Source organism: Cydia splendana, chromosome 21 (genome assembly GCF_910591565.1).
Source record: "Cydia splendana chromosome 21, ilCydSple1.2, whole genome shotgun sequence".
Lineage (NCBI taxonomy): Eukaryota > Metazoa > Arthropoda > Insecta > Lepidoptera > Tortricidae > Cydia > Cydia splendana.
The window spans coordinates 1,849,978-1,866,146 of record NC_085980.1 but is presented as its reverse complement, the minus strand read 5'-3'; the positions used below and the strand labels follow the sequence as shown (position 1 = coordinate 1,866,146).

At 35.1% G+C, this 16,169-nt stretch overlaps 1 protein-coding gene across 4 annotated transcripts in view; it reads right to left on the bottom strand.

Moving 5' to 3' along the window:
- Window positions 1-15,364, bottom strand: part of LOC134801101 (aminopeptidase N-like) — a 35,686-nt gene extending 20,322 nt beyond the window's left edge. Inside the window, exons 1-2 of one of the 4 annotated variants that reach the window (XM_063773625.1) lie at window positions 15,312-15,364; window positions 7,612-7,775 (exon numbers count right to left, since the gene is read on the bottom strand). In XM_063773625.1, the coding sequence (XP_063629695.1) occupies window positions 7,612-7,770 (159 nt within the window). In that variant the 5' untranslated portion in view covers window positions 7,771-7,775; window positions 15,312-15,364. Of the gene's footprint in view, window positions 1-7,611; window positions 7,776-10,365; window positions 10,483-15,311 lie in introns of those variants that run through there. The other 3 variants (XM_063773623.1, XM_063773624.1, XM_063773626.1) reach the window with 3 other exon arrangements.
- Between the last annotated feature and the right edge of the window lie 805 nt (window positions 15,365-16,169).

Below are 16,169 nucleotides of genomic sequence, written 5' to 3'. Positions count from 1 at the left end.
TACTTTCCTGTCTGGGTTGGAAGGTCAGATGGCAGTCGTTTTCGTAAAAACTAGAGCCAAACCCAATTGGCTTTACAATAAATGTTTTCCTTCTTCATTAGTAAGTAAAAATAGATCTAAAAGTGATTGGTTCTTACCTAGAACTAGATCATAAGCAGAATGAAGTATTGCACTTTCGTTCGACCTACTTCCTCGCGTCAGGTATAATTTATCGGTATCCGGATTGCATAAGCAATTGCTTAACTTCTTGTATTTACATTATCGATACATCGATCAAATAGACAAATCGATTATGTATCTACCGTTTGAATGAGGCAGTTGGTAAGAGGTTGTTATGGTCAGCTATGGACTGTTTTCAGGCTTGTGCTTGTGGCTGGGGCTTGTGTATGAACTGCTGAATAGTTGTTCGTTTTTTGGAAAAACTTTAAAATGGCGGAACAGAATTTGGCATAAAGGATTTTAGCGTCAGTAGGATATATGGCACTTACACCATTGTGAGTTCGCTGTTCGCTAAAAATGACTCAACAACTTTACTTATCCCGAGGTCTACAGCTCACAGAGTCACTAGTATTATGATTAGACATGTTTTCGTAATTTTTAGGGTTCCGTACCCAAAGGGTAAAAACGGGACCCTATTACTAAGACTCCGTTGTCCGTCTGTCTGTCTGTATCTCATGAACCGTGATAGCTAGGCAGTTGAAATTTTCACAGATGATGTATTTCTGTTTCCGCTATAACAACAAATACTAAAAACAGAATATAATAAATATTTAATGGGGCTCCCATACAACAAACGTGATTTTGTTGCCATCTTTTGCGTAATAGTGAGTCCGACTCACACTTGGCCATTTTTTTTTCTATCCTTAACCTTATAAAGTTTTGGTTATAGTCTGCCCTTACAAATATACTAGTCTATGGTTTCGGAGTAATGTTTTTCATGGCCTTATGATGATTAAAACGTGTGAAATAAAATTCAGTATAAAATAATATAAGAGAAACACAATCATAAACTAAATCTCCATCGGTATGCTTCACTAATGGCGATACGAATTAAATATTGCATCATAAAATATAATATGCATTGTGATAACTTTCAACGATTTGAGTTAAGCTAACTAACGTTATCAGGCCTATTCGGATTTCGAGATAATCACAAGATCTTGAGACGATTTAGAGATCAACTAGATCTACAATCTACATTAGATATCGACTAGATGTGACTTGGATATCTAAGTCATAACTTGTCGAAATCGTTCAAGAGGACCTCCAGAATCGCGGAAACGTCAAATTTGACATATCTATCTTATAAATATCTTTAAATTATCCGTATCGTAACTTGTTGAAGTCTAGTAGAAATCTAATTCATTTTCCGAATCGAGCCGTATCTGACAAATTGCATTATTGTTTTTTTTTAAAGATTCTTCATATTTAAGTAGGTATTTTACCAGATAATATTTATTATACATTTACCTAATATGAAATAGGATTCGTTTTATTTATTTATAAATTACACAATACAAGGTGATTTGAAATTGGACGTATTCGTTAAAGGGGTTATTCTATCTATAGCTCAAAGGGGTCAAAACTCGTTGGTTCTCAAGTTATTTGAATTTTTAGTTTTTCGTTTAAAAATCCGCCTTTTGACCTACAACTGGTTCTCATAAACCAATACCTGTCTAGAAAAAACTTCGTTCTAAAAAAATGCACAGGAGGTAGGCTTCTGGATGTATTGATGGAGGCTCAGGACGGCGGGAGTGCAGCAGGCTTTATTATAATTAATTTAGGATTAAATCGAGGAGCGAAACTTAGACCAACGCCATGTTCAGATCAAAGACAATTTTTTATTTTTTCTTCATGCATAGATGGCACGACGACCATAGACAACATAACATTACACTGGACGTGTCGTGTCGTCGGTTATAAACAACCGCACCGCCAAGACCAAAATACTTAGTCATTGTCGTCGCAGCTATAGTTACGTATTCCTGTCACTCGTTTACATTGTGTTGTGCCAAGGTAAGTTTTGTTTAGGTCAGTGGTTGTTGTTTAATCATCTCCAGCAATCGGATAAAAATAAGTTAAAAATATATGTATAGTCGAGTTGGCAGCTCCGATGTATCTCATGGTGGCTGCACTTACAAAATATTTATTTGAAAACCAGTGCCCGAACAAAGTTTCAGTTTGGGTGACGGCAGGTTTCGGCATAAGTGTTTTTTTTTTAATAGAAACTGTGTTGTATGTTTGGTAATATGATAATATGACAAGGCGAGGGGCAGGAGTTTTACCAGTCTCTAATATTTGGGTCAAACAGATCACTGTGTTATGTCTTTCCTGTAGACATGCACAAGAGTTAAGGGCTATAAAGGTTAATTTTCTTATTTAACCCTTATCCACGTGAAAAGGTCCTCCTTTTATTTAGAGAACTATGATAAAATCATTGCTTACATGCCCACAAGCTGTTAACTATTGCCCACAGGAGAGAAAAATGTACTGTTCGCGATAACACACTAGTTTTCTCTCCTGTGGGCAATAGTTAACAGCTTGTGGGCATGTAAGTAATGATTTTATCATAGTTCTCTAAATAAAAGGAGGACCTTTTCACGTGGATAAGGGTTAAATAAGAAAATTAACCTTTATAGCCCTTAACTCTTGTGCATGTCTACAGGAAAGACATAACACAGTGATCTGTTTGACCCTTTTACCTACTTATCTCCGACGATATACCTAGTCAGCATCAAATAGTATTATTAGTTGTCCGCGCGTCATTACCATAATGATAATTAAAGAAGTATATATTACCCTTTTTAAGGAAGACTGTAGAGTTAAATATCTCTTATTGGAAAACTTAAATGGTGGCGGTTTTGACCGTGGCATAATGCCACAATAACATAATAAGGTTTTTGACGCGCTGTTTAAACCTCAGTGCTGAATTTACCATCGTTTTCACAAACACCTTTACAAGCCATTCAAGCCAACATTCCAAAAATATATTTACACGACATTATTGTCTTAGAGGCGTGTAAATATAATTTTGGAATGTTGGCTTGTAAAGATGTTTATGCACTCGACTGTACGATGGTTGCCCTTGATAGCTGACGGTGGCGGTCAACCAGACGGTAAAGAAAAGTAAACAAACATTATCCTTATTTCTTCAAGTGACCCAGAACTTGATGCCGCTAAAGGTTGCGCACACTCAAGTGCATTAAAAGTATATTGCGTAAATGTGTACAGTCAGCAGCAGAAGTTGCTAAGCTTTACGCGACTTTATTGTTGAGAGAATAAGAGCGCGTCAAGGTAATTTTGAACACCCCACCCGCTTAGCAACTTCTGCTGCTGACTGTACAATGTCCTTATTTTTTAAGATATAGAAGGCAAACGAGCAAACGAACTCTCCTGACGATAAGCAGTTACAGTAGCCCATGGACATCTGCAACACCAGAGGGATTGCAAAGAGCGTTGTCAGCATTTAAGATCGCAGTACGCTCTATACTTGGTTGGAACCTTAGGTACGCCGAAATAAATACAACTTGGGATATTTTTAGTAGATAGAACTTTAGCTTTAAATACTTTTATTAAACTTGTCATCTATAGTTTTTTTATATACTACGTCGGTGGTAGACAAGCATACGGCCCGCCTGATGGTAAGTTGCAATAAATAACCGAAACGATAATCAAACGTCTGAGGCTTTCATTATCACAGTCATATCATCGTTGTTATGCTGTCTTACACTATCAAATCAACACAATTTGAAGGTCGAGAAATAAGGTATTTTATTGGCTGAGAGTAGGTGAGATCGTTCAGTGATACGAGGCAAGCAATCTCTTTTCCAGTCGAAAAATATAAATCAATTTATTTCCCTATTTTCACTTCTCAACAAATTTAACACTGTATTAAGTGTATTAGTCCATAAGATGTTGACAATGTTGTTGATCCTTAAAAATAAAATAAACGTTTAGTTGAAATGAAACAAAGTTAGAAAACCAATGTTCAAATATGTCACACTTATTTGCATTGTTTGAGAAAACTCGTATGAATAGGTGTATTTATAAGACATTTCATCTCAAAACAATCCTTTCAAAACATATTGTAACAAGTAAAGAAACTGTCTCACAGTGAATACAGTTTCAAGAAGTAGGTACTTTATGAAGTAAAATTAATAGATGTCTAGAGATCGATTTCTAGACATGCTAAAAATACCTTATTTTCTATCACGTATAAACATCGAAATCAGTTTTCTATTTTCCTCCGACCTCGGCAACAGACAAAGGACTGGAAAGCAACCTACATACTATTCGAGCATGTTGAACTTGTGGAAGTGAAATCGTCACAAAAACTGTCTTTGTGTGTACAAAGTCAATTTTAGTGCTTACTAGCTTTTGCTAGCTTTTAGCACCTAACTACCTACCTACAATGTCTAGGTATATTAGACACGCTGTGTTTATGCCCAGTTACAGCTCTTGCCCCTGACGCAAACAGAGGGGTGTTATATCCCAAGTAACAATTTGTGGTTCTATAGTAGTCGATAGAACGTTTCCCAAATACCACCTAAGGTCCTATAAAAGACCAAAGAAGATTGTATAAAGCCGAAATGGTGCATCTTATGTGCCATTCAGTGATATAGTAGACCTGTAGCAGTGTCAGTCGTGACGTTTTAGGTCTATAAAAGTGATGTGATGATCACTTTTGTGCTAATTTGTTGTCAGTAACGCCATTATAGTGTTAATTTATACTATAGTGGCATTTGAGATTCCATTATAGTGCTTGTTTTATACTATAGTAGTATTTGAAATTGTATTATAGTGCTTTTTTATACTATTGTAGAATTCATAGTTCCTTTACTACGAAATTTGCTATCAAGTTTTCCATCAACTGTTGTGAGTGGTTTTGTTGTGTGTTTACTTCACAAAAACGGTACTAAGTAAAATGGTGATAAGTAAAGACTTTATATTAATATGCGCCATTTAGATGTCGAATAATTCGGTCCTTAGTGCAAAAAGTATATGGACCGGACGTTTTACCGTTAGAATAGTATTAGTTTAATGAGGAATTTTAAATGCCCCCTCGATTTATTTATGTTTTTAATAAAATAATTCAATAAAATATTATGATATTCACCATAGTTACTACTATACAGCCAAGAAGTAAATCCGACACTTTTATAGGCTAACTATAGAACTTACGACGAAATATTCACCGCCATCATGATTAAAATTAGGGTTCCAAAAGAATTTTGCTGTGACCCGGTTACACCTACAAACTCTTTAGAAAGATATAGGATTTTATTTTATTTAGATAGTAGATGATTTATTTAGATGTAGTCATTACTGTTGTTTCCTTTTTCAGTGTCATTGGTAAAAAAAATGTGCTAATAATGGATGTCGATAAATATCTAAACCGTCACGATTTTATGCTTGTATATAATTAAATCATTGATGATAAATCTCACCTACAATATCACTGGGGTCTTTTTTATCAATTCATTAAAATATAAAAATATTTTGTACGGAACCACATTACATGTGGCTTAGGCCTGAACTTATATAAGCAAGATGTAAGTAGCCATTACAGATCAAATTTATCATTTACAAGTAGTCGTTTTCTACCTTTATGTATCTAACTCGGTTTATAAAAGACATAAAAACTCAACTATAACGCTGTTGTCTTTTAAAAGAAAAAACAAAACCACTATACAACAGTTTTGTGATATAAAAGAGTCATTGTGACGTTTACAGCGATGAGATATAATAGGGATTTAAAAACTACTAAAGCGCTTTTTAACGCTATAAATATGTCCCAAAAACGCTACTATAGAGCAAAACAGTTCTATAATAGTGTTCATATGACTACTAAAGTATTATGTACTATAGCAGTGATCTCTAAAGCCACTATATCCTAAAATCGTTGTATAGTTGGGTTTTTGTCACTGTTAAAACACAAAACTATAGCGGCTTGCAGGGAACCTTAATAGCGCAAACTACTAAAGTATTATGTACTATAGCAGTGATCTCTAAAGCCACTATATCCTAAAATCGTTGTATAGTTGGGTTTTTGTCACTGTTAAAACACAAAACTATAGCGGCTTGGCAGGGAACCTTAATAGCGCAAATTAGTTGCATAAAAGTGATTCCAAATACTATTATACAGTAATATTGCTCTATAGTAGTTATATTTGAACCTGTTATAGTACACGCCTATAACTGCTCTATAAAATGATGAAATAAACCTTTACATCAATTGCTCATAGAATATATTAGCTGTATAAGCCTATAGAGCAAAAAGGTGTTGCCAAGCGCTTTTATACGACAGGTGGTCACCTCTGAAACCTTAATACGACGTCTATACAAGCTTTTAGCGATAAAAACTAAAATTATAGGACTAAAATGTTACTTGGGATGTTTAGACGCCAATAATGACTGTCTGTGGCATCGTAGCTCTCCAGCGGATGGACCGATTTCGATGCGGTTTTTTTACGCAAAAGCGATTTTCCTTGCGGTGGTTCTTAGCTATGTTTGGTAGAAATCGATCCAGCAGTTTGAAGAGTAGGTATCAGTAGCTCTTTTCCAAAATTATGTACAAGGCATTTTTGGTATAAAATGTTTTTTTTTGGCATATAGCTGATATAGCGTTAAGGGGTTATTTTTTAATTTTAAATTGTTCTTGGACTTTGTTTGTCAATTTGCAAAGAATTAGGGGCACTTTTATACCTAAGATGATTTAAGAGAGGCACTGGCATCTCTCTTAAACCTGGAAAATGCATTTTTTTGTACAACTTCTTCCTTTAAGGAATTTAGCTAACACGATTAATAAAGCTATTGATACGTTATCCATCGAAATCGACTTACTACAAACACGACTCAAACAACATTTATTCACGTAACCTAACTCTTCCTTTTGGCTTGGCTGTTGTCGGGTAATAAAAGTGAAACTACTCATAAAACCGTTCCTGGACTGTTATTAAAGTACACGGAACTAAACGTAAGTTACCACATCAGTTTACCTTTCTATTAATTAATTAATTTTATATGGTATAGTAGGTAGGTACCAGGCGCCCTCCAGGCGCTATGAATTCCGATCAACTGGTTTATAATATTCTTAAAAAAGTACTCACCGAAGGGACTCAATAATTTTACACTAAGTTTTTATGTCAACTCACGAGTATATCCACATTGAAGAAGCTATAGTTAGTCGCTGGGTCGACATCGTACATAGGGACAGGTCGTAGTGGTGGGGCACTACGTCACCTCACCAGGGAGCAGGTATTCGGCGCCCAGGGCCAGCTGGAGCGCCGACAGGAGGCAGGCCAGACAGACCATTTGTGACTTCTGAGTGCGAGCAGTAGTGCTATCGCTGTTACGTTACGACTAAGGGATTAGATAACTCACCAGTATATCGACATTGCCGAAGAAGCTATAGTTAGTCGCGGGGTCGACATCGTACAGTAGGGACAGGTCGTAGCAGTGGGGCACTACGTCACCAGGGAGCAGGTATTCGGCGCCCAGGGCCAGCTGGAGCGCCGACAGGAGGCAGGCCAGACGGACCATGTGTGACTTATGAATGCGACCAGTAGTGCTATCTCTGTTACGTTACGACTAAGGGATTAGATAACTCACCAGTATATCGACATTGCCGAAGAAGCTATAGTTAGTTGCTGGGTCGACATCGTACAGTAGGGACAGGTCGTAGTGGTGGGGCACTACGTCACCAGGGAGCAGGTATTCGGCGCCCAGGGCCAGCTGGAGCGCCGACAGGAGACAGGCCAGACGGAGCATTGTGGCTGCAAGAACAACATATATTCGTAAGATTTTTTGGCGACGGCAAAAATATTCTTGATAAGTTTGTGGAGTCCGACTCGGAACTGCCAAATTAGCAACCATAAAGTGTGAGTGAGTCATACTCGTATTTTAACAGTAATTTGATGTTTTGATGGTGCTTATCAGTGCCGAGTTATCTTAGACGGACGGAAATTGTTTCCCAGATTGGACCCATGCTAACTAACGCGGCAATTTTTTAAATGAAATCATGAATTTTACTTGACATCACAGTAACATGTAGGTACTACAAACATTTAGAGTTAAATTGTGCAAGTGTTAGCTATTTTAAAAAACGTCAAACTTCTATAGGTACAATTATGGCGTTTAACACAAGCACAGTCTGTGATATCAAATTCGTTGTAGAGTTATCTTGGTCTAACTCTATTATTGTCCTACTAGTACTAGGCACAACAACTCCCATCAACCTTCAGTGTCCTTAGTGTTCAAAAGGTTTAGGTCATACGTCATACCTAATCTTCTTAACCGCACACCGCACCGTATAAAATAAATTGATTCAGAAATGACATTGTAAGAGAAACAATGAAACAACATTATTTTAACACTTTTTTTACACAAACTCCGTCAGTCAACCGTCGCGGTGTCACGGCCATTTACCGGTATATAAGTAACTGTGTCAATAATCACATGTAAATACGCGATTACATAAGCCACGCGATGCGGGCTATAAACCTAATGCATAATATCTATGTTATGGTGGTATTTTAAGTTTAAGGGCATAATTGGTTGTAAATTATATGTTGATTATGAAAAGTTATGAAGGCCAATATAATGCAGAATCAAGGTTATGTACATAATATTTATTATTACACAATTAGTAATTGATTTGATATGTATTCAGGGATAATTTTACAGCATTACAGCTAGCGCCAATGCGCTGTAAAATTAAATAGGTATGTTATAGTAAAGCTATAGTAATTTAATTAAATGATATGACAGTAGGTAATGTAAGTACCTACGTAAAAACATTTTTGATTTAGTCATTGAAAAACTGATTGAATTGAGTGGTAAATACATACAAATAAATAGCTTACTTGGTAGTGGTGATTGCTTTCCGGTAAGGTTGTGGATCGTCAATTCCACGGAAGAAAGAATGAGCGCGCCGCGCTTGTGGTCAATTCATAGGTATGGCATGCGCAGAAAATATTTTTACACTGATAATTTAGATTTAATTAAAAAAGTAATCAGGCGTGTTTTAATTTAGATTACCACGTTATGGTACTTTATGTACCTAGATTGAATACTTTTTATGGATCAATCTTACGTTTTTTTTCATAGTCCCACTGTTTTCCACGAAAAATGCCTATTTTGTAAAATGTTTTTGCTATTTTCTCACTTTTTTAAATATCATAGTGAGATTAAATTACATACCTACTTATTTTAGCATATGTATAATCGGTTTGAGATATATCGAGGATAAGGAAGGATACAGGGTCTGCATACGAATGAGTGGGACAAGGACAGCATGAGGATAGTATGTATTATGAAGGTTTTCACTTGACATAAACAATAAAACAACATCGTAAAAAGTACCTACTTAGACCACTCGATTTGAATCCTAGAAAACCAACTGGTATAAATAGACGTATACTCCGTATCTTTAGGTATTTAAATAAAAGTAAACAATTTGTAAATTTTCAGGTAGTTATAACATTTATTGGTTAACCAACCGAATACAAAACCACCTGGATCTGTCACTGAACGACCTGACTTTAACACTATTAGTTATTCTGTGCTTTAACCTACATTATTTGATCATGTAATGTTTTCATCTATCCTCACTGGCTTAAGGAGCCATTTGAAGGTAGATTTTGTTTACTTTTATTTAAATACCTAAAGATACAGACTATAGGTACAATCAGCAATACTATTCGCTTAGCACCTACGCATACAAACTTCTATATGGGGTCACGTTTCTCTGCAGCTGACCGTACCGTACCGTACAAAAATATTGGTAGGCGTAACTACGTTCGTATGGAGAACCGAGCTGGCCGGGGTCTCGTGTGGCTGAGAATTAGGCAAGCCAGTGGAAATCGAGTTATATATGTGGACGTTTCGCCACCTAGGTATAGTGGAACCTAGATCACAAGAAAATACCAAAAAATCGCCTTAGTAACGAAATTTCGTCGGTCATGTAGGTATCGACTTATAGTGATATAAGGTATGATTGTATAGGTTCGACGTTTTTTCGCGTCTTTTTTCAGATTCATATTATCAAGGTTTCACTATATTGAGATATAAACCATTTAAAAAGCTGAGATTTTATAAACGAATGCGAGAAATACATTAATATAAAAGATTTAGATACTAGTTATCGTTTGCCATACCTGGGTTTTAAGAATATCTGCCGCACATTATAAGAAATTAGGTACAATTAAACTAAATTTCTAAGAAGATTCTTTTTAACTGATAGTCGGAGATTGCAGTCACAGTCACAAATAAAATTGTTCGCACTTTTAATAAAGAATTGCAATGTTTGAATACAACAAACACACACAAAATATGATAGTTTACTAACCATGGGTAAAAACTTACCTACCCTCATCTATGTCCATAGAAATTACATATTCAACGTATATAATTTACTTACACAAAGCATAAAACTTCTATAAAAGCTGTTATTGAAATCAAGTAGGCTTTCGTTGATTATTGATAGCAAAATTAAAGTAAATAAATATTATGACAAAGTCATTAAATGACATTTAATTGATAACATTTTTTATGTTTTTTTATTGGCAACACTTAACGGCGGTAAGTCAAACTTTTTGTTTGTAGTGATTTATTTTGATGTAGGTACAGTTGTTTATAATAAATAAATAAATAAATAAATAAATAAATATTATAGGACATTTTTACACAAATTGACTAAGCTTGTTGGCTACTCAGACAACGATATATATAATATATAAATACTTAAATACATAGAAAACAACCATGACTCAGGAACAAATATCTGTATCATCATACAAATAAATGCCCTTACTAGGATTCGAACCCGGGACCATCGGCTTCATAGGCAGGGTCACTACCCACTAGGCCAGACCGGTCGTCAAAACGTGTTTACATGTGTATAATATCTTGCACAATTAATAGGACATAAATATATTTCTCACCACACCGGCTCATACATAAAGGCTTTCTTTATTGTTCATCTGTAATAAGTAATCAGTAATTTATTGCTTTCATAGGTACAATTAGGTCTTACAATTAGAATGGTGAACAAGCTACTTAATTTAAAACTTGATGAGAAAGTTGCATTTTATCCACGAGTGTGGCAAAGTAATTTGATACAAATTTGTTGAGTTGTTTTTTCGTGTTGGCTGTTGGCTGGTAGAATTGACTTTTAAGTGATAATTTTGAATGATAAATATTTCGTTAAGCCATTTCCGAGGACTGATTAATGATTAAGTACAGTGAAACCTGGTTAAGTGGGACCTGGATAAGTGAGAAACCTCTATAGCTGGGACTCATGGTGCGGTCCCGACACTTTAGCACTGAATTACCTCTGTTAGTGAGATAAAACGAACCTCTATAACTGGGATTAGTTGTTGTGATTTTATAGTCACATTTACCTCTATAATTGAGACAGAGAGTGTATTTTACCTCTTTTACTGAGACTATATTTATAAGTTTACATTTTCCTAATTGTTTTTTTAGAATTTTATACGAATTACCTCTGTATCTGAGATAACGTCAATCTATGACCTCTGTAACTTGGACTTTATTGATCAATTTCCGTATTCTTACTAACTCTTAGTCTATCCACAAATTCCGCATTTGCTTAATTGTGTCTAAACGACTTCGAGTTTTCATTTAGTTACTTTATGTAGTTAAAACTATCGAAACGAAAGCTGAAATCTTGATAAGTAACAAGAATAAACAAATTTTCATTTAATAAATTTCTAAGACGCAATGAAGTCCGTATCAAATTTAATTAAAAAAATCTATCCTTTGGAAAATCACTCAAAATAAATTCAAAGAAATATTTAAACAGACTTAAAAAAATATTTAGGGACAAGGATTATTTTACCTAAACATTTAAAGATAATTACAAAATACCTTATTAACCACCTCTATAACTGAGATATATCCTCTATTCTCACCTCTATTAATGGGACCCTCTGTAAATGAGACAGAAATTTATTTGTACCTGGCTAACTGAGAGCCTGGGTAAGTGGAATACCTCTTTAAGTGAGACAAATCTGCTCGTCCCTTGAAGTTTCACTTATCCAGGTTTCACTGTATATAACAAAATAGAAAAAATACCTGACCAGTTATGGTTATAGATATATGATTTGGCACTGTATCTACAAACAATAACCGGGCCCAAACCAACCGGTTAGCGTTATGGACGTTACAAAGCAGTTATAACATTTACATAATGGAGGGAGATCATTGAACCGCAGAGTTTTGGTAACAACTCTCGACGTTGCGATACCATAGCGATTCTAACACCAACGCTTAAGGTAGGTATTACCTAATGGGTGAACCCAGACAGCAGAGTTTTTGAAAAATCATAAGAGATTTGTAAGCATTGGTAAGAAAAACTTGGGCTATCCAGCTGTCCTGTAAAATATTTACAATTTTATAAATTGTATGTATGATATAGCAATTGAATCATTTTCGCTTTCGGACCTTACCTAATGGTCTATTTAATTTCAAACGCTTTAAGGAAAAACAACAAATCTATCTATTTATCATGCATTTAATTTAATCTAAGTTTACCGATTTTTTTACTTCTTTAATAATCATATCCAAGAATCTATTAGTTAGGTACCTACTACTACTTATAATTAGCATGTTGAAAAGTCTAAACCGTTTATTTTTTTTACACGATTATAAATGAAAATAAACACTGAAAGATTACTTACACGAACCTTAAATTTGTACAAAATCTAACCCCTAGTGTAAACATTCGATAACGTGACGTATGCGTTCGCGTTTGCAGTATGTTATGTATATTTTTGTATGAGATTTTGAACAGCGCGCCAAGCGGGACGTTCCCCGTACAAAATGACACTTGTCAAACGCATATGTCTTGTCACGCTGTAATAAGACGACAGAAAAATATTGAGAAACAAAAAAATATGCAGAATCATTTTCAAAAGAGGCTGCAGTGTCTTTCATAATCTCATGCAAAAATATTCCGGACAAACGCATTGAATTGGTTTTTGTACCTCGGAGAATGACACTTTAATATTTGCGTTTAAATATATAAGTAGGGTGTTTAGTTTGGTACATCGTTTGCCAAATTAAAACGGCAGATAGGTTGAGTCATTTGCTATCTTCTCATGCCTAGAAAAAAAAAATTGGCCAAGGTTTTTTTTACTATAGCGCAAGTAAAAATTTGAAATTTACGAAAAACTGGCAGAGATGAAAAAAAAAAGTTCGCAAAATAAAAAATTCTAGGCCTGGGAAGATAGCAAATGACTCAACCTATCTGCCGTTTTAATTTGCCAAACGATGTACCAAACACCCAGTATTTCTAATCATGTAGACGCTACTTACATAAAATGTAACTTTAACAACTAAAGGAAAGAATTCGAATAACCTGTCAAAAGTCCGGACAAATTATGCAAGATATTATTGTAGGAGATTGTACTTAGTAAATTATTTAAGGTTCTTAATGATCAGTAGCCTTACCAAGTTACCACGAGTTTGACACTGACATATTCGCTTACGTCTGCGTAACTTACTTTCTATACAACTCGCTCGCACTAATATATGCCAGTACGAGTGAGATAGTAAGATATACGCAACTATAAGTAAGTTACGCTCACGCTAGTGAATGTATCAGTGTCAAACTCGTTGTAAGTCTACTGTAATACCTAATGGCACCATCGTCACATACTGTATTGTTCAAACACAATACTGTATTGTTAATGAAATAAAGAATTGAATTGATTGAATTAGGTCTAAATGGCCAATGCACACATCGCATTTAACTTGAGAGAGACGCAGCTATCTTATAGAACAAGATATTTTAAGCTTAGTTTTTAATTTTAGTTTATATTTTCTATTTTAAGGCTTGTTATTGTTTAAAAAAGGGTATTTGACTGTATTTAAAATAAATGATTTTACACAAGATAGATAAATAATAATTTTACAGAGATTGTCTGAGAGAGATCTATCATTTTCAACAAAACAGTCTAATGTTTACTTTTCAATTTAGCGTCCCGTCACTTGCTTTTGTGAGTTTTGTGCCATAACAATAATGTTTACATCTTATTGTATAACTTTAATATTAACAGATCAAGTGAAGTGATCAGAAAATAAATACGACTTGTTTTTCAAACAGCTCGTAACATGACAGTTAATGTGATCGAGTCAGAAAACTATCCAGTTTAAACTTAAACTACATATCGCATAGTTTACAAAAAAAATTCAGTATTTTTAACAAAGTTTAGGGGACCGATTTTTGAATTCCGATCGCTCGATTTCGGCACTCGAAAATCGGTGGAAAACGGAGAAATGCTAATTTTTGAAATACGAGCGATAAAAATTCGGAATCGAGTGGAATTGACCACTCGATTTCAATTCTATTAGTAGAATTTAAATGCCTAGTAGTGGAGATATTATTGAACGAAATACACGAAATCGAGCGATCGAAATTCAATAATCGGCCCCCTGGTCTTCAGTTCGTATAAAATTTAATTGAATCCTATGAAACATTATTTTAAAATGTCCAAATGTTATTTAAGTTTAGTTTAAATTTTAATTGTTTAGGTACCTATTTTACAATGTAAATTTCGCTGATTATGTGCTCTGTAGTCTGTATATTTAACAACACTGTTGTTAAATATACAGATTGTTTTGATGATAATGATGATGATCTTTCAAACATTTCTATAGTCTGACAAAAAAAGAGTAGAAATTGAAAAGTGGCAATACTGTAGCGCCGTCCCGTTTTCTTATATATAGATTGATTTGAAAGGGACGACACTATAGTATTGGCATTTTTTAATTTCTACTCTTTTTTTTCAGACTAACTACTAAGTACTTATAACTTTCGTTATACATAAAAATCAATTAAATTCAAGTCATACTGAAGTCAATTATACAATGTTATTTAAATCTATCAAAACTCACAGAAATAAAATTCCGTTAGATCCCAATATCTCGACCGTACGGCTACCACCAGTTTGACACTGACATATTCGCTAGCGTGCGCGTAACTTACTTGCTATGCATCTCGCTCGTACTCGCATATTAGTGCCGCTCGCATACCTATAGAAAGTAAATTACGCAGACGTTAGCAAATATGTCAATTTGACATTGCTAAGGCAGTCGTGGTAAGGCTACATACGCCGGCCACTCCAAGGGACGCATTTATGTGTTAGAGGGAGCAAGTGATATTACTATCTCATTCTACCGCATGGCTGCGTCCCTTTGGAGTGGCCGGCGTTGGCCCATCGTGTAGAGGAGCCATTTACATATCAAATCGCGTAAACTTATCGGTAAATATATTAAAAACAACTTACATCTGTTTAGAGCGACGGTCCACCGCCGACTGCCCGTTGCGACCAGTCGAGCGGCGACGGCGACTGGTTCGTTATATTATATAGCACGATACGACCACGACACGAGATGCGGGTGCGTTTGTCATACCTTCAATCGGGTAAATCCATGGGTAAATCCATTCGACCCTCTTGGCAAATATCTACCCTACTACCTTTTCTTAATACCAAAATCGCATAATCTGACAGATGGATTTAACCGAGCTTGAAGTTAAGCGACTCATTTATGACTTTTAAGGCTGAAAAGACTAGTACAGTCACCTGCAATAATAAGTTACACAATGGAGGGCGCAATCTGATACGATCTTATTGGTAGAGCCTCGGAGTGGTAGAGCCATAACAGTAGTATTGCTTTTATCGAATTCAGGTACCTACTTATAAAATATTTTTTACTACGCAGGTATAAGAATGCCTAAGTATTTTTTGGTAAATTAGAAATATTAGAATATATGTTTGTGATTTCCTACAAGTTTTTTTTTAACATTATATTCCATTCACCTGTATTTATAGAAGAGTGTTTTTCTTTACAATAACATCTACAAAATATACCTACCTACCGCAAAACCCATTATATACCTATTATCTTCGGTAACGAATACCTACTTAAAATAATTATCCATGTTAAAATCCATTCATTACTTTGTCCATATTGCAGGTGGGTTAAGAGTAAGACGCTTTATAATGTTTTCAGACATGCACGGAAAACTGATTTTATCCTCCATAGTTTTTCAGAAAAGTTTATACCTACCTACATATAAGCTGGTAGAGGACCACTTTTTCATCGAGCGAGGAAATAAATGTATGTCGTAGTAGAGCAAATTG